The following is a 25,306-nucleotide window of genomic DNA, read 5'->3' on the forward strand; positions in this document are numbered from 1 at the left end:
TATAGCTAGCCAGATATATTAAATAAACACTTTGTCATACAATCTAAATGTTGTGTTTTTTAGCGTTACCTGGTGATTTCAAAGAAAGCTCTCTGGGAAATGTTGACTTACTGTCTGTGTTCCACATGAAGCTAGAAGCTACCTTACAGTACACAGTTGATCCTGATTCCGGAGTCCTGTCAGTTAAAGTGTTTCATAGTTAGCTTAGCTAAGCATCAACCTAGCACTGAAATATATGGATGTTATGTGACAGTATTTCTGAGGAAAAGTCAGCTGAAATGGTGGCATAGTTGCCACTGCTTTACGTGTCGACAGCATGTTTGAACGTATTTGCAGCAGTAAATGTGGCTGTCTGGCCACTAGGCCGCAAGGTGAACCTCGAAAAGTCCTTTAGAAAAGAAATCCCGCTCCACAGAAGTGAAACTACACAATCTTTAGTTCATAAAAAAGAACGATTCATGCTTATCCACCAAAAAAAATTTCGTCGCTAAAATTCCTGCCAATTCTTCTAGGCACGTAATTATTGGCTGAACTATTCCCTTCGAAGCGTAATAATATCTTGGTCCAAAGTCGTGCCACGGTTCATCACGTGATCGTGCTACACCAATTGGGTAGCTGCATATTGTCAACAGAAGTGAAAGATGGCGGCCGCCATGGTTTCATCGAGTAGCGGAGACGAGGAAAACGCACCAGAAAGTCTCAAAAAGTCAAAATTGTCAACACACAAACATTGTTACATGCATATTACGTCTGTGAAGCACGAAAAGGTTGATTGTTTTACCAATACAAGATGGAATACGTACAGGACAAGCTTACAACGGTCGCTCGGCTTGAAGGGAGACTCTCGGAACGTGGTGGCTGAAAACCACAAGCACTGTCTTGATTTCGAGTTCGAAGATATTCCTGAGGACGCTGGCTTCCACCACACATGCTACATAAGGTTTACCGACACAAAGGCCATGACGAAGGTGGAAAGACGGCTCGCACGTGAGGGAGATCAAGACGTTAGGGAGGACCTTGAGGTCGAGCCCATCCCATCGACGTCTCGCAGCACGTACCGAAGCCAAACAGAGAAGCTACGATCAAGGTCAGGCCTGCCAATCGCAGGCTCTGGCCCCGTCCTTCCTGCCCTGTGCATTATATGCAAGATGAAGGAGAAAATGATCATCAAAGCAGGCAAGCGACAAAGGGATCAACTGTGTAAGGCTGAAACATTAAAAGCAGGTAAGCAAAACCCCCTCCCCCACCCACACACCACACACACACTACACACACACCACACACACACACACACACACACACACACACACATTCTCTGTGGTTGAATAACTGAAAGGTACAATTATGTGTGAGAGATACGTCAACAAACTCATTGAGTTGTCCTTTTTTTCCGTTTAGGCAAATTGCAGAAAGCTGCTGAGAAGAAAGATGACCAAAGTGTTCTTTTACATATAAAAGACAAAGACTGTGTGGCTCTGGAGGTGCGGTACCACTAAAGCTGTTACAGTCAGTACACCATGTTTTTGCTGAGACCTGACAAACCAGAGACAGAACAGTAAGTTATTTCTCCTTGGATTGCTTTACCTATTTGCACTACCACCAGACTGAAGTCCAGGTGTGTGTCGGCGATGGCTATATATATATATACACATACACATACTTAACATTATAAGTAAACATCCAATTTCCTTCTGTTATATGTGCACACAATCACAACACTTATTCATTTATCCATTTATTTACTTCTCATTCATGTGTTGTAGGGATGAGGCAATGTTTGATGCCAGTTACAAGCTGTTCTGTGAGAGGATCATCCGCCAGAGGCTGCTTGTCAACAATGAGGTGCTTAGAATGGGCCAGCTGAGGCAGGCCTTCATTGACATGGTGAAAGCAAACAAAGGTGTTGATGCTTCAAACTACAGGTAACTGCAATGTAATACAAGTCTTATTATTTATCATGTGCAAGGCCAGCTTTAAACAAAATGTGTATGACAGGCCTGTTTGGAGAAACCCCCATGATGTGTAGTGTGTAGTGTTGTTTGTGATGATGTGGGCCTTTATTTGGCTTCTTTGGTGTTAAATGTGCTGTATGGCAGATAGGTTCTAGTCTGTAATGTCTTGTATCACCTCCACCACTCTGCTTTTGATGGTACTCCTGTGACTCGTAATTGTCACTGTTTTGTTGTGTTACAGACAGGATCTGTTGAAGAAGAGGCTGGCTCAAGATTTCCCTCAGCTAGCGTTTCACATGCCCACCAAGCGCAACGTCTGCGAACTGGTTTTTGCTGAGACTCTGTCAAAGGATGCACTCGTGGACATGCTACCAGATCCATCCGGTACGGAAACAACACAGTCCAGTGAATTGAGCCAGACAGACAGCGACAATGAAACAGGGAGAACAAAGTGCCAAACAACACATGAGGACACAAGGACACTGTATACAGCAGCGTTGTTTTTGAAAAGACTGCTTAGTGACACTCCTGGCATGTCATGCCCATGGCCTCCCACTTCTGAAAATGTAAATGTCACTGAATCTCAAACTGTTGTCCCCATTGGACTATACAATCTGCTCAGCTGGATTATAGGTTCCACTGAGGAGCCAACACTGGATCATTATGTCAACATTGATGATGACGTACATTTGAAAGTGTTGTCTGTTTGTCAAGACATTGTGTACCTTGCTTCCAAGGGCCGCAAGCAGACACCCAAGTCCTTGGCTTTAGGTTTAACTGTTCGACATTTAACTGGATCATCACGCATTGTATCACTGCTTAACAGACTGGGACATTGTGCATCATGGGACACAGTTTTGAGTCTAGACACTAGCCTTGCCCAACTGACACTAGTAGAAGGCAGAGACAAAATACCGAAGGGATTCTCAAAGCGGACACCCACAACACTTGTGTGGGATAACATTGACTTTGGTGAGGAGACACTATCGGGTCGTGGAACTACTCACCATACAAATGGAATTATGCTCCAGAGTGTGCCCGGCGAGCCTATGTCCACAGCAATCAGACAGCCACTGAGAAAGGGAGTTACCTCATTCATAGCCCCCCCCCCAATGCCTATACAACCTTACCATCAGTCCAAAAGGCAAGGGCCACAGAACTTGTGTCAACCAGTGCAGTCAGCGACATGCAGAATGGACACCCACTTTGCTGTACAAGCTGAAATGGCATATGCTTTTGTGAAGTCCACATGTACGGATAGTTGTACAATCCCAAGCTGGACAGGGTTCCATACACTGCTTCAGGATGAAAACACTCTGCAGAAGTCCGCATTGTATTATCTTCCAGTCATTGAAGCCTCACCAACAGAGATGTCAACAGTCAACACTTTCCTGAAGCGAAGTGTCCAGATTGCTGACCAGCTAGAACTGGATCATATAGTTTAGTGTTTGACCAGGCTATATATGCCAAAGCACAGCAAATACGCTGGAAGGATGTTGAGTTTACAAAGCGTCTAGTGATTAGACTAGGTGAATTCCATACATGCATGTCCTACCTGAGTATTCTAGGCAAAAGGTTCGGAGATGCAGGACTGCAAGATATCCTCATTGAATCTGAAGTTGTTGCCCCAGGATCCATCAATGGGGTACTCAATGGCCATCACTACAATCGCAGCATGAGGGCTCATAAACTTCTATATGAGAGTCTGCAGCGCATCCGGTTTATCACCTTCATGGACTCCTTGCCACCCCAAGAGAGAGCTGCGTGCATGGATGTCATCACTGAGATGGAATGTGCCTTTCCAGACAGATTGATGGATGTTTTGAGTGCAGATCAGAGGTTTGGTAATATGTGCTCGAAATATGCAGACTTTCTGCAGAGGAGGAGTACAGAGAATGCAACATTTGCTTTCTGGAGCTCATACATTGACATGATGCAGCTACTCCTCCTGTTTGTGAGAGCAACGCGAGAATCAAACTGGCAGCTTCACCTGTCAACCGTCCGGTTAATGATGCCATGGTTTTTTGCCTACGATAGAGTAAATTACGCTCGATATTTACCTGCATACTGGCTGGAAATGATGAATCTGCCTGTCACACATCCCTCTTGCCACAGTGACATGAATGTGAAAGGCCAGTGGACTGTCCAGCGACAAAGTGTTCATGGATTTGCCTCCATTGCTTGCGACCAGGCTATTGAGCAAACGCTTAACAGAGATGCCAAGACCAAAGGTGGCTGGACAGGGATCACACAAAATCGGTCTGCAGTGTATCGCTGGATACTGTCACAGCATGAAAGAGCCGCGATAGCAAGACAGTGTGAATCAATGGCAGGGATATCTCCTGAGCTACGGACAAGAAAAGACCTGGACAAGACACGCATCTCTGCTGATGCAAAGGCTGTGAGTAGAATCTTGGACACTATTGATTCCATGCTCAACCCTTTTGATGTACACCAAGACGGCATTGTGTGTCTTAGCTCTGGAAGAGTAGCAACAGGAGAAATCACAAAGGATTTGCTTGTTGCCTCAGAAAAGGGTGAAAATGCTGTAAAGGAGTTTATGGAGCAGAGACTGTTATCCAAAACAGTTGACATATTTGCCCCCATAATATCACAACAACTCAAGACTCTCAGTGATCAGAAAAAGCCCCCCAAAAAATCTGCAGCAGGCAAGGAAGTGATTTTGCGTGCTGACAAGAAGTTATTTTCCAGGCTCCTCATCCTTGGCCAGAGCAGGAAAATTGAAATGAGGGAAATTCTGTCATATTCCTTGGGAACTGTGTCATATCCATTGGCAAGTGCTGATGGTTCACTTGCCAAAACAAACAAATCAGCTCTCATGGATCTATTGCAGAGCAAAGGTGGAGAGTGCTTGGTTGACAAAGTTCCAATAGGTGGTGCCATTCTTTTTGATGGCATGGCAGTCATGCAGGCCATGCCATCCAGACCAGCAACATTTGGAGAGCTTGCAGAGACCATACTGCAGAGTATACTCCAACTTGCTTTGCATCACAAGTGTACACGCATTGATTTTGTCACTGACCGGTATCCACCCATCAGCATCAAAAGCCTAGAACGGTCCCGTAGAGCTGATGCAGGGTCACAACTAATAACAATCTTCAGCCCAGATCAGAGAACTCCAACCCAGTGGAAGAAGTTTCTCTCTGACGGAAAAAATAAGGAAGCACTGGCCGAATTCCTTTATGTGGCATGGACACATGCAGACCTCACAACAGTGGGTAAAAACCTCAGCTTGTACATTGCCCATCAAAATCAATGCCACTGTGTAACTGTCATGGAGGGTGTACAGTCTGTTGATGTTGTTGAAGACCTGCAGTGTGATCATGAGGAATGTGACACACGGGTGTTTTTACATGCCCAACATGCTGCACAGGAGCACAAAGCTGTCATCATCAAGAGCTCGGACACTGATGTGGCAGTCATTGCTGTAAGTCTGCAGGCAGATTTGCCATGCAGCTTATATGTGTTCACAGGGACTGGCAACAGGACACGGATCTTTGACATTGCCATGGTGTCATCAGCTCTCGGAACCAGTGTGTGTTCAGCCTTGATTGGAATTCACACGTTCTCTGGGTGTGACTCCACAAGCGCTTTCTATGGCAAAGGCAAAAGAAAGTCATTTGCTGTTGCATGTGAGAAAGATGACTACCTTAAGGCTTTCAGAAGTTTAGGTACTAACTTTGACTTGGAGCAATCAACATTTGCACTTCTTTGCCGGTATGTATGTCACCTGTATGATCAGCCAGCAGCCGAACATGTAAATGATGCTAGGTACAAGGCTTTCTGTATGGCATCATCGGCCTTGCCAGAATTAAGCATTCCCCCTACTCATGATGCCCTCCATCAGCACTGCAAAAGGGCAAATTACCAGGCAGCAATAATGAGGTCCTGTCTCAAAAGAGAAATGAATGCTCCATCACCTGCTGGATATGGTTGGGAAATAGAGGATGGGAACTTACACGTCACCTGGATGACAAGAAATCCTGCCCCTGACAGTGTGTTGCATGTGATACACTGCAGCTGCAAAGAGTCTGCCTGTGAGAAAGGCAGATGTTCATGCTTCTCTGCAGGACTCTGTTGCACAGACTTATGTCGTTGCTCAAATTGTGCAAATAAAAAAGAAACAGAGGAAGAGAACGATGACTGCCCTGACACTGACAGTGAGGAATAGGAATAAAAGAGCCTTCTTTCCATCTTTCTTAAGCTCTTTTCTGTTCTTTTGGTTTTAGTGCCTGGCCGACGCGCTCACACATCACTCATAGATACGTTTGTTTTTGGTACTAGAACAGAGTATAATCAGCAGGACTCTTTTAACCAGCTGAGGCAATCACAGCACCAATCAGCCGCTCCGCCCAGCCTGACGCCAATCAATTATACTACATTACATGTCCTTCTACTGTTTTCTATGTCATACCTTTTATATTTGTAATAAATCTCGTTTTTATGGTTCATCAGTGTTGTTTTCATTTGTGGAGGGATGAATGAGTAAATAAATGAATCAATGGACATTGGTATAAGTAAGGCAAGGCAAGTTTATTTATATAGCACTTTTCAACACAAGGCAATTCAAAGTGTTTTACAAAAAATTAAAGACATTAAGAAAATGGCATTTAAAATCAGTCATTCAAAAGAAAAGCTAATAAAAGAAACATTAAAAGAAAAAATACATGGATAAAAGTTACAGTGCAGTCAAAGATATGAATAGTTCAATTAAAAGCAGCAACAAAAAGAAAAGTCTTCAGCCTGGAAGTACTGCATTTTATTGATCTAAATTACTTAACGTAACAAGTTAACCTTCTTCTTGGACGCAGAAATCAAGTCATGTTTATTTTAAGAGTGCATTTAACGTGTACAGGGTAACAACAGACAGACAAAAAGTCCTCAGTCTAATGGAATAATCCCAATGAACCTAGCGATGTGAACATGGCAGTCCAGGAATGATAGTTTGATAAATATGAGTTTGATATACTTTATTAATCCCCGTGGGGAAATTGTTTGTAGCTGGAGTTGGCTGATAAACGCTGCTAGTCAATGTTGATTCGATGGTCAACTCTGTTCCCAGATAGTAAAACCTCTCACAAATACCGCGTATATAACGCAAATACCTCGGACTTAGTGATGTATTAAGACATATGACAAAACATGACATAAAACAAGCATACAGCACTGTTTAGAATCCATTTGGTCTGGTTTAGCGTAACCATGGCGGCCGCCATCTTTCACTTCTGTTGACAATATGCAGCTACCCAATTGGTGTAGCACGATCACGTGACGAACCGTGGCACGACTTTGGACCAAGATATTATTACGCTTCGAAGGGTCTAGTTCAGCCAATAATTACGTGCCTAGAAGAATTGGCAGGAATTTTAGCGACGATATTTTTTTTGGTGGATAAGCATGACTCGTTCTTTTTTATGAACTAAAGATTGTGTAGTTTCACTTCTGTGGAGCGGGTTGAAACGATAACAGGGTTCACCTTATGGCCTACACTGACGTTGCCATAACAACACCTGCATTTAAATGTGCAACCTCTTTTTGAGACAGATTTTGCATGAAAATATAATTCTTCTGATTGATATTTCCTATTGACAGCTAGTTTCTATGTGAACATTAGCAGATGGACAGTCAGCTAATAAGCTTTTTATGCAAATATTTCAGATCAAAGCCAATCCAGTGGGGCTCCTGAAAGGGGGCAAGGGACACTATGCTCCCAAATATTAAGCCTTGACCCGCATCTTAAAATTGATATGATCAAAAAATGATCTGCATTGTCGGAGGCCTTTTTTCCTCATGATCATGTCAAATTGTACAGCTTTCCTTAGTGTTGAATGCAGAAAGATGACTATATTAGAGTATTAAGTGAAAATGACTATATTAAAGTATGAAGTGAATATATTAAGTGAATTACTCAAACTGCATTTGTATAGGAATGATTCTGTCCTATTGGCAGATAACTACTCTAACAGTGATATCTACAAGAGGTTTCCAATGTAAATGTAACTATTTTCAATTGGTTAGTATTACATTGTGTGACTGTGTGGTGACACTCATTTGAATGAAGACAAATGTGTGTATCTTGAAATTCATTTATTTGACAGAGCTGGAAACTGATTGACTTACATACTTGTTTGTGTTTACCTACACAGTCATCACAGATGAGCCAAACAGAGGATGAAGAAAGGAGAACAGGAGAAAGGGACACACAAGAAGGAGATACAACAGACAAGAACGACAATGGAGACAACAATGAACAGGAACACCAGAACAGACAAGAGTCAATGAGTAACATGACTGATTTAGGGACTGCAGATACAGGGCCAAGGCAAGTGAGACATCACTGCTTTCCATCCAGCATGTTTGGCCAGCAAAATAGATCATTTCAACCGCAAACAGCAAGTGATGAGGGATTATTATTTCCTCCTTCCATCCCTGTTTTCTGTTTAATCTGATTACTAACAACTTCTAATAATTTGACATAGTTTATGATTTAATTGGAAAATGAAGTGTTTTTAAATAATAAACCCGTTTCTGATTCTGATTCTTTGATTTCTTTTTGACATATGGGTGTTGAGAGATGTATCCATATCTCTTAATGTTGCTCTCAAAGTGCACAAGATTGATGCTTTTGACTTCAGTATTTAAAAAAAGTCTTCCTGGGGGAGCATGGCCCGGCCCCCCCAGAGGAGGTGAGTTCCCCCCAAAAGAGCACTTTATCTCTGCCTATGTAACTCCGGTGTAGTGTCCCCTCGGCAACAGATCACTCAGAGCTGGTGATTACTTTCCTGCATTTCAATGGACAGCATATAAAAAGGACACGTGAGCTGCATTGCTTAAGAGATCCTCTCATGCTATCTCTTTTACAAAATAACAACAAAACAAAACATCAGTGATCGTATAGTGGTAGTATATTTTTCACAAGCAATGTGAAACATTAAACTTATACAAACTGGTGTAGAAAACTCACATACCTGCGTTGGTCTCCTGGAGTGTCTCTACTCTTTCTTCTCCACATCTCTTTCCACCATCAGAGATTGCAAACATTTCAGAAACAGCTAGAGGTAGGGGACAAACAACTTGTTCGCTGGGCATGTCAAAAACCTCCCTGCTTTGATCAAGACTTTAGGGAGCCTTTCAGCCCCTCTAGCAAAGGGACTGGAAAGCAAGCTTTGAAAATGCAGTACTATCTACATGCTGTCATGTTCCAGACACTGCTCTCAACCACTCAGGGCCTGCACAAATACCTGCAGAAAGAAACAATTGACTTGGTGTAGGCAGTAGATTACAAAACAGCAGTTGAGAACACACTGAAAAGTTACCGAAGTAACGAGAAAGCACATGAGGTCTATGACAAGACCAAGGCCCTGTGCAATGATCTTGATATTCCCGAAACTGTGACGCAGAGGAAGAAGCATAGAAACATGGAAGACTTTGTAGTCAAGGCATCATGTGGAGCAATGTGAAACATTAAACATAAATAAACTGGTGTACAACACTCACATACCTGCATTTCAATGGACAGCATAAAAGGACTCTGAGCTGGGTTCTGGTGCTCAGATTAGCTATTGATGATCACGTTGATAAATCATATAAAACAAATAGCCAATCACACTAAAAGCATGTTGCTGTGACTGTGAGCATTAAACAATTAACATTGAACTAAACAAACACAACAGTACGTTATTGTCCTTATAAAATAAAAACATACATTTTGTCCACCGAGATAATACAGGCACCTTACCCTCAAGAGATCCTCACGTGCTCTGAGAATCTCCCACAATCCATTGCTGTAACAAAGCTAATGCAGGCACACGTTTGTGACACTAGATGGCGCAATTGTGTATGTGCGTGTGGGGAGTCTTGCAGTAGAAAATTTGACTGTAGCGCCGCCACTGTCGGCTAAGCCCCGAATGTTTCCAGGTCCAGGCAACGACCCTGGTTATGATTATGCGCGGTCCCGCGGGGGAGAGGTCTGAGGATTTTAAACATTAAACTAATTTATTATTATTTTAATATATGTATTATGCAATACCCGCGACCCGCGACCCATCATCTTTGTTTTACCCAGAACCGAACCCGGAAAAAAGCGTTTGAAAAAATACCACCCGCGAATCACCTTTTTTGCGGGTCACCCGCGGGTACCCGACCCAATGCAGGACTCTGATGTGATGTCAGAACAACAACAACAAATCGCAGGCTACGTCAAATAAATGCATGTGTCTGATTTGTGATTCGTCCCCATTTACACCAATCACAGCGTCACACTCTGCCGCCTATTCTGGATTTGTTTATTGTGCATTCTGTAGACTCCCATTTCTGTTTGAATTACAAAATGGACATAAAAAATGGGCTTAAAAGGTCTAAGGATTTATTAAAACGAAATAGCGATGAAAGAACTGCAGCCGATGGTGCTGCTGGCGACCCTGCACCTGCCGTTGCAGCAGCACGCCTTAATGTCACAAGCTTGACCTCGGCAAACCCCGGGACTGAGTTAGCGATGATCTTGGGGTTAATAAACCCAAGCAGGTGAAGCTGGATCGTTATCCAGGGAGATTGTTTTCAGGAAAGAAGCGCACTTTTGCCGCTGCATGGTACAACAACAGACCATGGCTTGAAGATTCGTTAAAAGCAGACGCAGCCTTTTGATTCCCCTGTAGACAGTTTAAAGTAAATACGTCTTCATCTGATGCGGCTTTTACTGTCAAAGGTTTTTGCGACTGGAAACACGCATTACAGACTGATAAAAGACTGCTAATGCATGCCGCATCAAAAGAACACATTTCATGTGAGAGTTTGTGGAGAGAGAGAGAGAGAGAGAGAGAGAGAGAGAGAGAGAGAGAGAGAGAGAGAGAGAGAGAGAGAGAGAGAGAGAGAGAGAGAGAGAGAGAGAGAGAGAGAGAGAGAGACAGACAGATACGCGAGGAAACAAATAAGGAAATTAAGAAAAATGTGTACTTTGGTGCAGATCAGCTGGCACGGAGCCGTTATTACGTGTCAGCTGTCGTTGATATTATAGCTTTTTTAGCTGTCAACCAACTCCCTCTCAGAGGTGACTCGATTCACTCCACAGCATGTCCGAGTGCAGTGCATAGGAACATAAACCATGCCCAAGGCGGGCTAAACAGTTCATCGTCTCCGTCTCTACTATTTCTCTCCGAGTGCAGCGATGAGGAAGCTGCCATCCGTAACCAGTGTGCCTTGCTCGTGATTTACCAGTGTCTGTGCTGCCACGCACACAATGTTTCAAAGTGGTTGCTATGTTGCCCTTTATTTGTGTATGTTTGCGATAAGTGTGCGTCTTTACGCAATGCTGTTGGCCTTGCTGTTTGATATTGTGCCGCAGGCCCGCAGCACGTGACGGTTTTGTGTGCCCTCCCATGAAAATCATATGCCCTCCCTTTAGATTTGTTCTGGCGCCGGGTCTGGCTGGGGTAAGTTTATTTTTTTACGTTAACTTATGTTAGATAAAGTAAAAAGTATGCTCCTTTTCCTGTAATGTGTACTTTGAAGTTCCCACAAGACACAAAGGCGTTTGAGTTTCAGTTCAGGTGTTTTCAGGCATTGGAGATGCTCTGTCAGGAGTCTTCCTTTAAAGATGATAACATGTTCCTCTTCTACTGGAGCTCCTGGTTACTGAGCTGCAGCCTCGATACTTAAAGTGTAGCCTTTAGTCCACAAGGGGCACCTCTTTTAAGGATTGTAATCATTGTAATGATTTTACATTGGGAAAGGTATATTTCGAGGTAATACAATGGGGTGTTGGGGATGCTAACGTTACTCTCAAAGCTTTACAAGCTAACAGTGACTGGAACAAGTTTGACTAGTAAGTAGCCTACTAATAGAAGAATGTCAAACTGCTTTGTAAAAAAATGTATCAAATTTAGTATGTAGCCTACAAGTGATACGAAATGTTGCCAACTCCTAATACAAATCAATTATAATTCACATGTCATTAAAATGTCGTGTCTCCTCTGCTCGCACCGTTTACAGCTCATTAAAAATAGAGAAGCAAAGGTCGAAAATGTTTGTATTTCAGTAGTTTGTTCTCAAACAATAGCACAGAAAACCACTTCTTCAATGACATTGCAAGTATGAATGTAGTTGAACTACAAGAAAGCTACAAAGTAGCATTAAGTTCACCTGGGACTGGGCAACATATTGATGTTAAATAGATAACGTGATATAGGTTTAAACATTCTGTTAGATTCTGAAATCTGTATCTTTCTTGGTTTTAAAGGCTACATTACAGTTAAGGGATGTCATTCAACATTTTATATTATTGGTCTAACCCACTCAGTCGTTTTATCCACTGACTTTACTAATGATTATTTATCAAAAATCTCATTGTGTATTTTTTATGAAAGTATCAATATCAACAATTCTGCTGCATTACTGGTATTGAGGTCTTAATTAAAACATTTCGAGATATTTCATATAGCCTACTCTTATCGAAATTGCAATATTGAATAGTGCAATATCCAAATTGCAGTTATCTCAATATTTAGTGAAAGGCAAAATATGTGAAAATATCTGAATCAAGCATCTTGGTCCCACAGAGAAGTCTCTACAAACGGTATTCTACATACTTCAATACAAAATGTCCGCCACAGATCCTCTTAAAAATCCCACCATGATTATATTAATATATTTTCAATGGTAATGTTTAAAAAATGGTAATTCCCTCTTATATTGCGAATCATATCGCAATTGCAAAATAAGTCAATATAATCGCGATGAGTAATTGTTTCTAAATCATGCAGCCATAGTAAATATGTATGTGATTTGAAAGGGCTGACAGCAGCAGAAGCTATTCTCTGAAGGACACCTGCTGAACATTGAACCCAAATAAATAGAAAATGGCCTTGTGACCATCATAAAGTGTCTGAATTCACTGTTTTCTGTTATTTTGCCTGTGTGTCTCATGTCCTGCAGGCTGGCAGCAGGATGTTCTCTGTGAGCTCAGCACAGAGACGGCTCCCCGCTCAGCTGCTGCTGCTGCTGTGGACACTCACACACTTCTCTGGTGACTAACAGCTGTTTCTGTTCACTGCTCTCACACACACTCACTGCCTGTTAAATGTTTATACACACACTGTTTGGATGAAAACCTGTTCCATCATCCTTGAAGCATGTAGTTACCTCGTGAAGATTATGATAATGGTAACATTTGAAATAATATTATAGTTAGTTCGGTTTCAAGTCGAATACACACAGAGATAATAAAGAAACAATAAGCCATTACTTTTGAATTATTATCAAACCAAAGTTAACGTATCATAGTGGAAACATTTAGTTTATTAACCTTTTTATTTACAATTGTCACAATTCATAAAATGAAAACAGTCAAATGTATGTATATCAAATATATTTAAAGCTTATTTGACATTATGTTCATACCTCACTTTATATTTGCTAATCATCATTTTTTTAATCTATTCAGTATATCACACATTTTATTTTCCTTTTTCAAACTACTCAAGATTGAACAGCTGTAATTCTGTATTCTCACTACCACATTACAGTGGGTCAGCCTTCAGATGTTATACTTCACACATTCTGCTTTACAAGGATGCATACCAATATGTTTGTTTCTGTAAAAACCTTTGGTTGGTTTTCCAAAGCTTTATCCTAAAAAACATTCTGTGTGTTCTCCAGAGTCCAGCGTGTATCTGTTGGGTCCAGATGTCTTCACACTTCAGAAGAACTCTGGAGCCAACATCAGCCTTACTTCCAGGTGAGGACAGTCAGCCAGCAGCCTCTGCTCCAGGCACTGTAGTGATGGACAGAGGGACTGGACTCCTTTGCTCCCTTAACAGTCTGCTAATAGGCTAGTGACAATGGCCCCAACATTTTGAGATACCCCTCCCGGAGTTAGGACAAAACACAACTTACTTTTTACTCATCTCTAAGGCCTCCCATACATGAAATGGATTGTTGTATACAAATATTTTACTGCAAAAGTGGTGAAATTGATATATAAAGTTAGACACCCCACACTAAAAATAAAGGCTGGCCGTCTGGGGGTTGAGGCATAACAACTCATGTAGATTCACAATGGAAGGTCTGATAGGTTTAAAACTTGGCATACCTGAGGTCAGGACATCCCTCTGCATTATAGAAAAGACTGAATGTCAATATCTTACTGTAAATTGGAGATACAGTCATTTGAACACATACCTACAAACCTACATGGATTGCCATAGCAACACACACAAGGGCTTGTTGAAAAGGTGTGGTTCTACTCAATCCAGCAATACCAATTGTGTAAAGGTAGCTTACATACTCATCGAGTTATGTCACTAAACGTTTATGGTGTCTTTATACCCTGTTATGCCCAACTGCAGCCAAAATGTGGCAGGGACTAGAAGGTGAGACACAGAGACAAGGAAACAGGTTTTTGGATGAACAAACTTTAGTATTCAAATCAAATGTTCTTATCTAAACTTAAGTAAACCTAAGCTAGTGGGAGCCGGGGGATACATGCATATAAACCAACCGTGTCTCATGGCATTTCGTGTTCACCAACACGATTTTTAATCTATTGATTCATGTTCACCAACACGATTTGCCCCTTTTTTTCGTGTTGCACAGCACGATTTTAAAAGCAATGTATTTCTACTGCCTGCAGCACGTATTTTTCTCCGGTCGGGTCGAGGAAGACCGGAAGCTGTGTGGTTCATAAAAACATGTTCTTACTCAATATCAAGCCACAGTTATTGCTTTTATTTGAAATCGTATAATTTCTGACTTTTGTTGCCGTCTGTGAGGAAAATAAATGGGGCTCAGAGCCTCAGGATACTGAAATCTGTATTTTTAAAATATTTTTTTCCTTCTAATTTGTTATTCTTTTCAAAATAACACACTGTTATCCTTGCTTTTATTTATTGGTTTAATTCCATAATCTCTGGCTTTTTTGGCGTCCGTCAGGAACTGAATTTCAAAATAAAAATAACCGGAAACGAGCGATTACCCAAGATCCTCAGCTATGGTTTTAAGCTCGCTTATTGGATATTTTAGCCGCAATGCATGCTGGGATTTGGTGTTTATATGATATGAAATCCGGAAAACATTTTAAAATAATAAAATAATACTTAATTCCGAGCGCTCTTGCTTTTCTCTTTGAAAGTCATCACATAACGGCATTGTAATACACGGTTCGGCTGCATTGTATATTACAGATCTGCCGTAGTTCTTTATTTATAGAGCCCTGATGAGAAGACCTTTGGAAAAACTGAGAAAATGCCGCCGAAACTGAATACTTGACGTGGATCATAAATATATTCAACAATTAAACAACATCTTCAATTTCTCTTCACACAAGACGTCTCCTTGCAGTATCAACACTAATTCGGCTGACTTTTACATTTGATCTAATTCACAGATAGGTTATATTTACACCATAACGGTGCACAGCTGATATAAAAGGACTGTAGTTTTTAAAGATATTACTGATTTTCTTTGAATGTAAGAATGTAAATACTGAGTCTGAAATAGTATAGCAATATGCTGTAAAATTATGTGAAAGCATGCATAAAACTACACATTTTCAGATGTTGTACGAAAACAAAAGTGTCCTATACTAATAATACAAAGTTATTATGGCTGTGTGTACCTTGTGTGCACCGCCTAGTGGTTAAAGCACGTTATTGAATTATTGTGTTTTATTTGATTAAAAAAATATTAAGAGTACATACTTTCATAGGGGGAAAGTATAAATATAGAATATAAAAAATCAAGAATATACTATAAGTGATCTCTACAATAAAACAGTTTAGTGCAGAATATACAAAGATATTAATAGGAGGAGGTGCAAAACAGAAAAACGAATTAACCTTTATTTCAACATTAAATAACAGATTAAGGTCTTCTTTTAAATAAGAAAAAAACTTTGGGGGTATCTATCTACAGATAAATATTAAGCCTGACAAAGTACTTAACGTCTAACATATTGCTTTCCAGCAATGTTAACTATGTTGAAGCACTTATTTTAACTGATATTATACATATGAATTATACTCTTATGTATGTAGATAGTATAAGAAATGTGCAGAATATGACAGTTTAATGGTGGAGGTACACACATATTGATAGATGTCTTGTAATGCACTGTTGAGGAACCTGTGACCCAAGTGTTTCATTCATTGCATAATTACACCGTAGTTGTGTATATGATATGTCAATACACCTTTGAAAATCTTGAAAGGGATGTGCAAAATAGCCATAATATACAGTCTTTAATTAACTATTAGTAGAGAATAACGAGTAATGAATATACTTTATTACTCGTTTCCATTCATGTCAATTGCAGATACATGTTTAGTCTTCTCAAGCACCAACTATCAAATATCTCTCCTGATTGTTGGCACTTGACAATCACCTTACCTGAATTTTACTCAGGTGTAACTAAAGTCTGATTTAAGGGTTGTTTATATTTCACATCATTAATCAGAATCTGCAAAGTAACTCAAATAAATGCAGTGGAGTAAAAATACCAGGTTAACCTCTGAATTGTAGTGGAGTAGAATTACAAAGTAACAATGAGCTGTCATGTGGGTATTAATGCTGCGCATTATGGACACAAGCGATTTTCACCCATTTATTAATTATATGTTTTACATTTGATAACACCAATGTGTTTAATACTGGCAACTTCTAATTGTGGGAAAAACGAAAACGTTCAGTAGAGACGTCCCATAGAACATTTTGCGAAACACAATAGCCAGCATGTGTAGTTCTGGGGGGGCGTTCAATTCCAGTTTTGGATAGTCTGGCGTGGGTGGTTTCGTTCCATTTCACACAGCTGTTTGACGCTCTGCGTAACCTTACGGGGACTGTAGTCCTAAACGATAGCTGGGGATTATGGGTAGTGTAGTGTCTTCGGCCATCCTAAACTCAGAAATGTTGACAATCGCAATGATGCTCGAAATGTCCCTTATAGGCCTACGTCTGTTTCCGGTTATTTTTATTTTGAAATTCAGTTCCTGACGGACGCCAAAAAAGCCAGAGATTATGGAATTAAACCAATAAATAAAAGCAAGGATAATTGTGTGTTATTGGTTAGTAAATAACAGTGTGTTATTTTGAAAAGAATATCGAATTAGAAGGAACAAAATATTTAAAAATACAGATTTCCGTATTCTGAGTCTCTGAGCCCCATTTATTTTCCTCACAGACGGCAACAAAAGTCCGAAATTATACGATTTCAAATAAAAGCAATAACTGTGGCTTGATATTGAGTAAGAACATGTTTTTATGAACCACACAGCTTTCGGTCTTCCTCGACCCGACCGGAGAAAAAGACGTGCTGCAGGTAGTAGAAATACATTGCTTTTAAAATCGTGCTGTGCAACACGAAAAAAAGGGGCAAATCGTGTTGGTGAACACGAATCAATAGATTAAAAATCGTGTTGGTGAACACGAAATGCCGTGACACTGGGTTGTATAAACACATCTCTATCACTCATCCACATTATCATCAAAAACAACATGGCTCACATTTGGGCAGTCAGAGCAAGAGCAAAACTCTGTGCAGGTCAAGCCTACTGAAAGACATTGGCATTTGTTGCTATCATTGCACTTTCCGTCCTTACAGTATAGGTGGGTGTTGTCTCTGACTTCTTTAGGTGCAGGTTCTTTGACGAACATCACTGGTTCAATAGACCCATCTTCTCTGAGCCTCGACCCTCTACCAACTGGGTTCCAGAGATGAGGCTTGGCCACATGGCTGTGACACCACACTGCAGTCTGGTACATGGCTCTTAATACATGTTGCTGGAAGGCATCTTCTGTTGGGGGTAGATTTGCAGCTGATGAATCTGTTGTAGATAGTAGTGTGTACCTCAGCTCATCCAAGGTGGTGCAAGGACGGCCATCCTCCCTTTTCTTTTGGCCATACAGAAGGAGGACATACTTTCTTGCCACAGGAATAGCCTCCTCCAGACTTCCAGAAAGTCCAAAACTGGCCATCTCATTTAAGTCACTCAGATGGGTCTTAAGTCTTGTAAACACAGTAGCCTTCCCAATTCTGTACAAGCTGCTTGTGGTATCACAACCTGTGAGGGCGTGGCATGCAGGTAGACATGCACAACATGCTGCACCAAGCTTCTTTGCGATGGGACAGACTGGGACAAACCTCTCCCTTGGGCCATATCCAGAGTGCATGAACACCGTTGAGGATCCAAACATTCCTTTGCTGGAATAATACACAAGCAAAAGCAGTACGTCGGTATCATCACATCTGATGACGACCCGAGAATGAGACTCTGCTAGATGTATTGCATGTAATACCAATCTGGTGTCAGCCTCCTCTTGGTCACTATACAGATCTGTCAAGTTGTCAACACCTGACTTGCTGACCACTTTGACCTCCTCACCATTTTCAAAGCCACCTGCCAAAATGACTGTGTTCTCTGAGGAGATTCTCTTGGGCCCTGTATTGGCTATGTAGTTGCTTACAAAGCTGCATAAAGCAGCCTTGTTGCCACTGACCTTGAGGTATTTCCTGTAGTTAGGAACTTTGGCTTTGCCTGTGATGACATGTGTAGATCTGCTTGCTTGGATGGTGCCTCTTCTTTGCCTTTCCAGGTCTTTGATTGAGTGTGGCTGATCATACCTATCAAACACTAGAGCAACACAGTTGTTGTTTTCCTTTTCCATTAGTGTTGTGATCTTCTTCCAGACACACTCACCCAGGTCATTGAATGTCTGAAAGCCTGAGTCAGGGAGACTCTGTAGAAGAGCCATGCCATCGATGATGTATGCAGATGATTCAGCAACATTAGGCAACTGCTGTGTCTCTTCAACTACTGACTCCAATTTTTTAGCAAGGTCGGCTTTTGTTGTCTTTCTCATGCTTCCATCATCATAAAACAAAGAGGGGGGGGACAGCAGCAAGTTCATGAGACATCACAGTCTCCATGGATACCTCTCTTTGCTTGGATACAGCAAGTAATCTTCGAAAGAGCACATCTGAGTTCATGTGAACCTTTCTAGTACTGACTCCACCTGATGTTTTCATGTCTTTGAAGGTTGCACACTGTTTTCTTTTCTCAGGATCCCAGAAGCTCTTTGCCAGGCGTTGTTCAATAAAGATGCCATTCTGCTCAGCACCATCTTGGAGGAAACTTGACAGCTCTTTTGCAACTTTCTCAGATGCAACCTGACCACTTGCAATATTGATCAGTTCCTCAGGGATACTATCAAGGTCAAAGGGGTTCTGCTTCTGCTCCACAGCTTCCATTATCTTTTGTATGTCTCCCTCATCTCTGTCCATTCTAGAGGCTCCATGTTCTTTGTGTGCTTTTGGGCCCTTTGCATCAGTGTCACAAAGGTCTTTCATGGCATCCACGTATGCTGTGGTCACATGCCTTGTCATCAACCATCTTGTGAGAGTTGCCTTTCGCAATGTGAAGCCAACAACTCCACCCTGACTCTTGCCTTCTCGGTTAATGGTTTGCTCCAGTGCTTGATCAGTCGCCACACAGTTGAAGCTGTGATCCTCTGACCAGCGGACAACAAATCCGCCTTCTTGCATGAATGTGTATGCTTCTGGATGTTCATGTTCAAGAGCTTTCATTTCTGCATCGTACTGTAGACCGGCATGTACTTGGCATAATTGGTTCTTCCAGCAGCTCTGAACCAAGGGATGACTTCACACATACTATTCAGGTGAAGTTGAAAGTCTGCTTCACGTTCTGAACGAAGGATCCTTAGCAACAGATCAGCACCCTTGAGGAACATTAACCAATATCCAAAAGTTGCTGATTGCTTAGCCCCTTCAACTATGAAAGTCTTGATAATGTTCTGGATCCCAGTAAGTTCCGTCTCCACCTCACCGATAAGCTGTTGAGCAGTGGCCTTGTCATTACCATGAAATGCATGCTGTACATCTCGTAGGAGTTGCTCTTGTGCTCCAGTTATTGCACATTTGCCTTTCTTTTCAAGCCATGATTGCATGGCTTTCCAGAAAAGCCTGAACAGAGCCTCAGAGGCTAGCTTTATGCTCCTTATTCCTCTTGCCAGCTGCTTCCCCTGAAGCAACTGTCGGGCTGTGCCCTCTGCATACACGTCTGACTCAGTGAGTATGTCAAACAGTCCGCCATCACCATAGAGCTTTCCAATGCTTGCAAGGTAAGCCATTGTGATATGCATACCTCCTAGTCTCATTGTGATCTTCTCTTTTAAGAGCTCTGGTTTGTTCCACAATATCTGTTGCGCTTTGCTATAAATTGCAAGGTCTGCAGTCACAAGCACATGGTGTTGTCCCAGTTCTTCAGCTAGCTGTACAAGCTGTACAAGCTGTATCATAGCTGTATAGATGGTGGACAAATCTGAGGGCGATTCTCTTATGAAGGGCATGTATAGTACACTGGCTACTGGACAAGGTGTGTCTGATGTGAAGGCATTGAATGCAGACCACGCAGGAATATGCTGTTGATTCTCGCTCTAGTTTCGGGCCAGCTTCCATACCAGGTCTCTGCCTTCTGCTGCTTTGGAGACTGCTGTGTTTATGTGTAGTATCTCAGGTTTGGGAAGTTCGGGCGGTTCTGGTCGCTTTGCAGGTTTGATATATCTGTAACCAGAAATAATAAGATAAGCTTGTTATCATAGAAATTAAATATCAACTCAGAACACTAAACCTCACCAAGTATTCATATTGAACACCCCCACCAATTAATTTGTACTGTGACTATACACATGAAAACGGAATGAATACAATTTCAAATAATCCAAACATATCTGTGAAGTTTCTCTCCATTCAAGTCAGCTGTGTTCAAGGTTGAGAGAGACCTCTCTGGGACTCGTGCTAGACATTCATATGCAGTGGAGACATGGCCTCTACGGTACACAACAGATGCCATAGCATGAGTTGTTTGCTTCTCATCCAGAGTATCCTCATTCTGATCAAAGTTATCGATGGCTGCATCAACAATTCCATGTTCAGTGACTCCAGTGAGGCCAGTTGGGATGTAGACACCACTCTCTGTCCTTGATATCTGGTCTGCTGCCACAGATGTGAGGAACTGTCGAACCTCTGTATAGGAAACACAGTGCCCCATTGCACTGAGCTCATTGATGAGTGACTTACTGCCAAATTGATGATGAATCAAAATGGCAAGTCCCAGTGTGATTGGCGGATGGATGTGACGGCACTGTGCAATGAGATCATGGCAGATTGCAATGACACGCAGATTGCCCTTCAAAGCTGGTTCCTCATCACAGGTCTCGCAATTTCTGTGAGCATTTGAATAAACACACCAGTTCACAAAGTCATAAACATTGTTTGGTACATAGTTGCTGAAATGTAGACGTGATAGTCGATCACTGCTGACATATGATTTATGGTCATGGTCAACCTGCTCCATGCTCTTTCTCAATATGTCTGCAGCTCTATGTAGTATTTGCCTGTCAGAGAGACCTTGACTTTGCTGTTGTGTCTCACAGTCTGCTGTAGAAGCTGTTGTCTCTTCTGGCTTGTCTTCGAGTTGTACAGCTCTCATTGCCAATCCCATGGGCACACTTTCAGAGCATACCAAATCAGACTTTCCAGCTCGTTCTACAAATACCAGCCTGTGCTTGTAATGCAGTAAGAGCTTTTCCTTCAGTTTCCAGGAGCTGTATTTAGTGTGTTGGACCGTCTCATCTTCTTCCCCAGACCTCAGTGTCTTCAGTATGTCATCAAACCTCCCAGCCAAGGAGTTGAGGGTCGTCACTTTCATTTCTTTTGAGAAAACAGTTTTGTCAATGACTTCAGTGAGCTTAATAAAAGCTTTGTCATAGATACTGGTCTGCTGTTCTGATTCTTTTTTTCGTCTGGCAGCTGCATATTTAGTTTAGAGATATAGTGTTTAAGGCAGCTTCTATGATATTTGGCATCATATGCAAAGAGATCCGGATATGAGAGCAGCCGAAGATGTACAACTTCATCAAGCCTTTCTGATGCTGCATGAAGGACCTTGTCTCGGGTACTCTTACCTGTACCAGTCATAATGGCTGTCAGAGGTTCTGGTCTTGATCTGGCCCTCCCACAAATGAAACAATCTCTTCGTATGTCAAACGATAATGTATCAACCCTACTCAGTCTTCTTGAAGAGACTGATGCAGGTATGCTCTCACTTTCAACATTTGCAACTTGTTGCTCACTGATATTGGTCTTACTGGAGTAGTTTGCTCTACATGATCGATGATATGATACCTTTATTTTAAACGAAAGTATATCATCTGTATATGGAGAGAGAGTTTTATGAACATCATCATCTCTCTGTTGAGCAACATTTCGTATACGTTGGAGGCCTTCTGCTGTTGGATTTTTGACATATGGATCTTGTTTCTTCCATTTTTCAAAATGTTTACCACAGATGATACAACGATTTGGATCCACTGTTTGTACATCACTCTCCATTCTGGTAAAATTGAAAAAAAAGAAAAAAGATACACTTCAGAATTTGTACAGTATCTATGTTGTACTTAAACTGTTTTTGTTAGGCTCTATTTACAGTATTGTTACCAGTGATACTAATTAAGCCATGAGAAACAGAGTCTATTGTGAATATAGGCTACTGGACAGGCTCTGTTACATTAATGAAACATTAAGCTAGGTCACTTTCCAGTTAGCTAATTAGCCATTTTATTTGACAAGGTCCCATCTTTTCACAGTCCAAAAATATTTGCAATGATTTACCTGTCAGTTTGTGAAGAAACCCACGTAGGCAATGAGATGCAGATAAAGCAGGTGGAGTCAAATACTGTAGTATAACTTCTTGATTCTCTACAGAGCTGAATGACTTGCTGTTATGAGGAGCATAAGCTTGAGTTGCTGGGCCGTCAATAAACAATGTGAGCAGAGACACATATTGCCCTCTTGAAGGTCATCCTACGTGAAGAAGACATCTCCAACACCACGTTTGCCCCCGCCGACCTCAAAGACAGCGTCAACTCCACTCTGTATTTTATCGACGGCATGACGTGGCCGGAGGTTTTGCGCGCGTACTGCGAGAGCGACCGGGAGTACCATCACATTCTGCCCTATCAGGAAGTGGATGAGTATCCTTATGGTCCTCTTGAGAGTAAAATCAAGGTGTTGCAGTTCTTAGTGGATCAGTTTCTGACCACCAACATCGCCCGCGACGAGCTGATGTCCAACTACTACTTCGTTCGTAGTTCTATTGCATTTTAGGCCTGCATTTTCTCTGCACTAATGTTGAAATTGCAATATTTTACTTAAAAAAATAACAATTCTCAAGTTGTCATATCTTTTAGGGACTTCTACTCAAAATAATTTGTTAATATTTTCCACCCCTGATGAGTGAAGTCAAAATAAAACTAATTGGTGATACTATAGATTTAATTAGGACTATTTCATATTTTCCCCATTTGGGACACCTTATACGTTTAGTGACATAACTCCATGAGTATGTAAGCTACCTTTACACAATTATTATTGCTGGATTCAGTAGAACACACCTTTCCAACAAGCCCTCATATGTGTTGCTATGGCAATCTATGTCAGAGTCACTACAAAGTAAAGAGAACATTCTACATAGATTTACATTTCCGTCTATTGTAGGTATGTGTTCAAATGACTGTATCTCCAATTTACAGTAAGATATTGACATTCAGTCTTTTCTATAATGCAGAGGGATGTCCTGACCTCAGGTATGCCAAGTTTTAAACCCATCAGACCTTCCATTGTGAATCTAAATGAGTTTATATGCCTCAACCCCCAGACGGCCAGGCTTTATTTTTAGTTTGGGGTGTACAACTTTATATATCAATTTCACCACTTTTGCAGTAAAACATTTTTATACAACAATCCATTTCATTTATGGGAGGCCTTAGAGATGAGGAAAAAGTAAGTTGTGTTTTGTCCTAACTCCGGGAGGGGTATCTCAAAAACTAAAGCCCTTTTTGGCTGTTTGTCACAGGCCTATAAGGGCATGAACTGTAAATGCATGAGCATGTTCAGTGGCACCGGCTGCCTGAGTTTCAGATACAAACAACCTTTGACTTCCCTCATATTCTGCAACAGATTGACCATGACGGGCTACATTTATAGCAGGATACACGCATAGCAGGCTATATTCTTTGCATGCTAGATCCATAGTGGGATAAACCCATAGGGGGCAACACCTTAGCACTTATGTGCTACATAAGTGGGGTAAAAAAGTATTTAGTCAGCCACCAATTGTGCAAGTTCTCCCACTTAAAAAGATGAGAGAGGCCTGTAATTTTCATCCTAGGTACACTTCAACTATGAGACAGAATGGGGGAAAGAATCCAGGAAATCACATTGTAGGATTTTTTAATGAATGAATTGGTAAATTCCTCGGTAAAATAAGTATTTGGTCACCTACAAACAAACAAGATTTCTGGCTCTCACAGACCTGTAATTTCTTCTTTAAGAGCCTCCTCTGTCCTCCACTTGTTAACTGTATTAATGGCACCTGTTTGAACTCGTTATCAGTATAAAAGACACCTGTCCACAACCTCAAACAGTCACACTCCAAACTCCACTATGGCCAAGACCAAAGAGCTGTCCAAGGACACCAGAAACAAAATTGTAGACCTGCACCAGGCTGGGAAGACTGAATCTGCAATAGGTAAGTAGCTTGGTGTGAAGAAATCAACTGTGGGAGCAATTATTAGAAAATGGAAGACATACAAGACCACTGATAATCTCCCTCGATCTGGGGCTCCATGCAAGATCTCACCCCGTGGGGTCAAAATGATCACAAGAACGGTGAGCAAAAATCCCAGAACCACACGGGGGGACCTAGTCAATGACCTGCAGAGAGCTGGGACCAAAGTAACAAAGGCTACCATCAGTAACACACTATGCCGCCAGGGACTCAAATCCTGCAGTGCCAGACGTGTCCCCCTGCTTAAGCCAGTACATGTCCAGGCCCGTCTGAAGTTTGCTAGAGAGCATTTAGATGATCCAGAAGAGGATTGGGAGAATGTCATATGGTCAGATGAAACCAAAATAGAACTTTTTGGTAAAAACTCAACGAGACGTGTTTGGAGGAGAAAGAATGCTGAGTTGCATCCAAAGAACACCATACCTACTGTGAAACATGGGGGTGGAAACATCATGCTTTGGGGCTGTTTTTCTGCTAAGGGACCAGGACGACTGATCCGTGTAAAGGAAAGAATGAATGGGGCCATGTATCGTGAGATTTTGAGTGACAACCTCCTTCCATCAGTAAGGGCATTGAAGATGAAACGTGGCTGGGAATTTCAGCATGACAATGATCCCAAACACACCGCCCGGGCAACGAAGGAGTGGCTTAGTAAGAAGCATTTCAAGGTCCTGGAGTGGCCTAGCCAGTCTCCAGATC

The 25,306-nt window shown here is 41.6% G+C and overlaps 2 protein-coding genes across 3 annotated transcripts in view; both read left to right on the forward strand.

Moving 5' to 3' along the window:
• The window catches only part of LOC117558838 (cystinosin-like), a 78,659-nt gene that overhangs the window by 27,914 nt on the left and 25,439 nt on the right, over positions 1–25,306 (forward strand). The window contains exons 3-4 of the mRNA XM_034235274.1: positions 12,903–12,993; positions 13,626–13,704. Of these exons, the coding sequence (XP_034091165.1) occupies positions 12,915–12,993; positions 13,626–13,704 (158 nt within the window). The 5' untranslated portion in view covers positions 12,903–12,914. The remainder of the gene's footprint in view (positions 1–12,902; positions 12,994–13,625; positions 13,705–25,306) is intronic.
• Positions 1,117–3,397, forward strand: LOC117558826. 2 transcript variants are annotated; one of them, XM_034235255.1, is made up of 4 exons: positions 1,117–1,224; positions 1,399–1,555; positions 1,764–1,922; positions 2,194–3,397. In XM_034235255.1, exons 2-4 carry the CDS (start codon positions 1,518–1,520, stop codon positions 3,395–3,397), a joined length of 1,401 nt encoding a protein of 466 aa, XP_034091146.1. In that variant the 5' UTR covers positions 1,117–1,224; positions 1,399–1,517. The 2 variants fall into 2 exon arrangements, with proteins under 2 accessions (XP_034091146.1, XP_034091156.1); XM_034235265.1 differs by lacking the exon at positions 1,117–1,224 and having other exon boundaries at positions 1,267–1,555.

Source organism: Gymnodraco acuticeps, unplaced genomic scaffold, assembly GCF_902827175.1.
Source record: "Gymnodraco acuticeps unplaced genomic scaffold, fGymAcu1.1, whole genome shotgun sequence".
NCBI classification, from domain to species: domain Eukaryota; kingdom Metazoa; phylum Chordata; class Actinopteri; order Perciformes; family Bathydraconidae; genus Gymnodraco; species Gymnodraco acuticeps.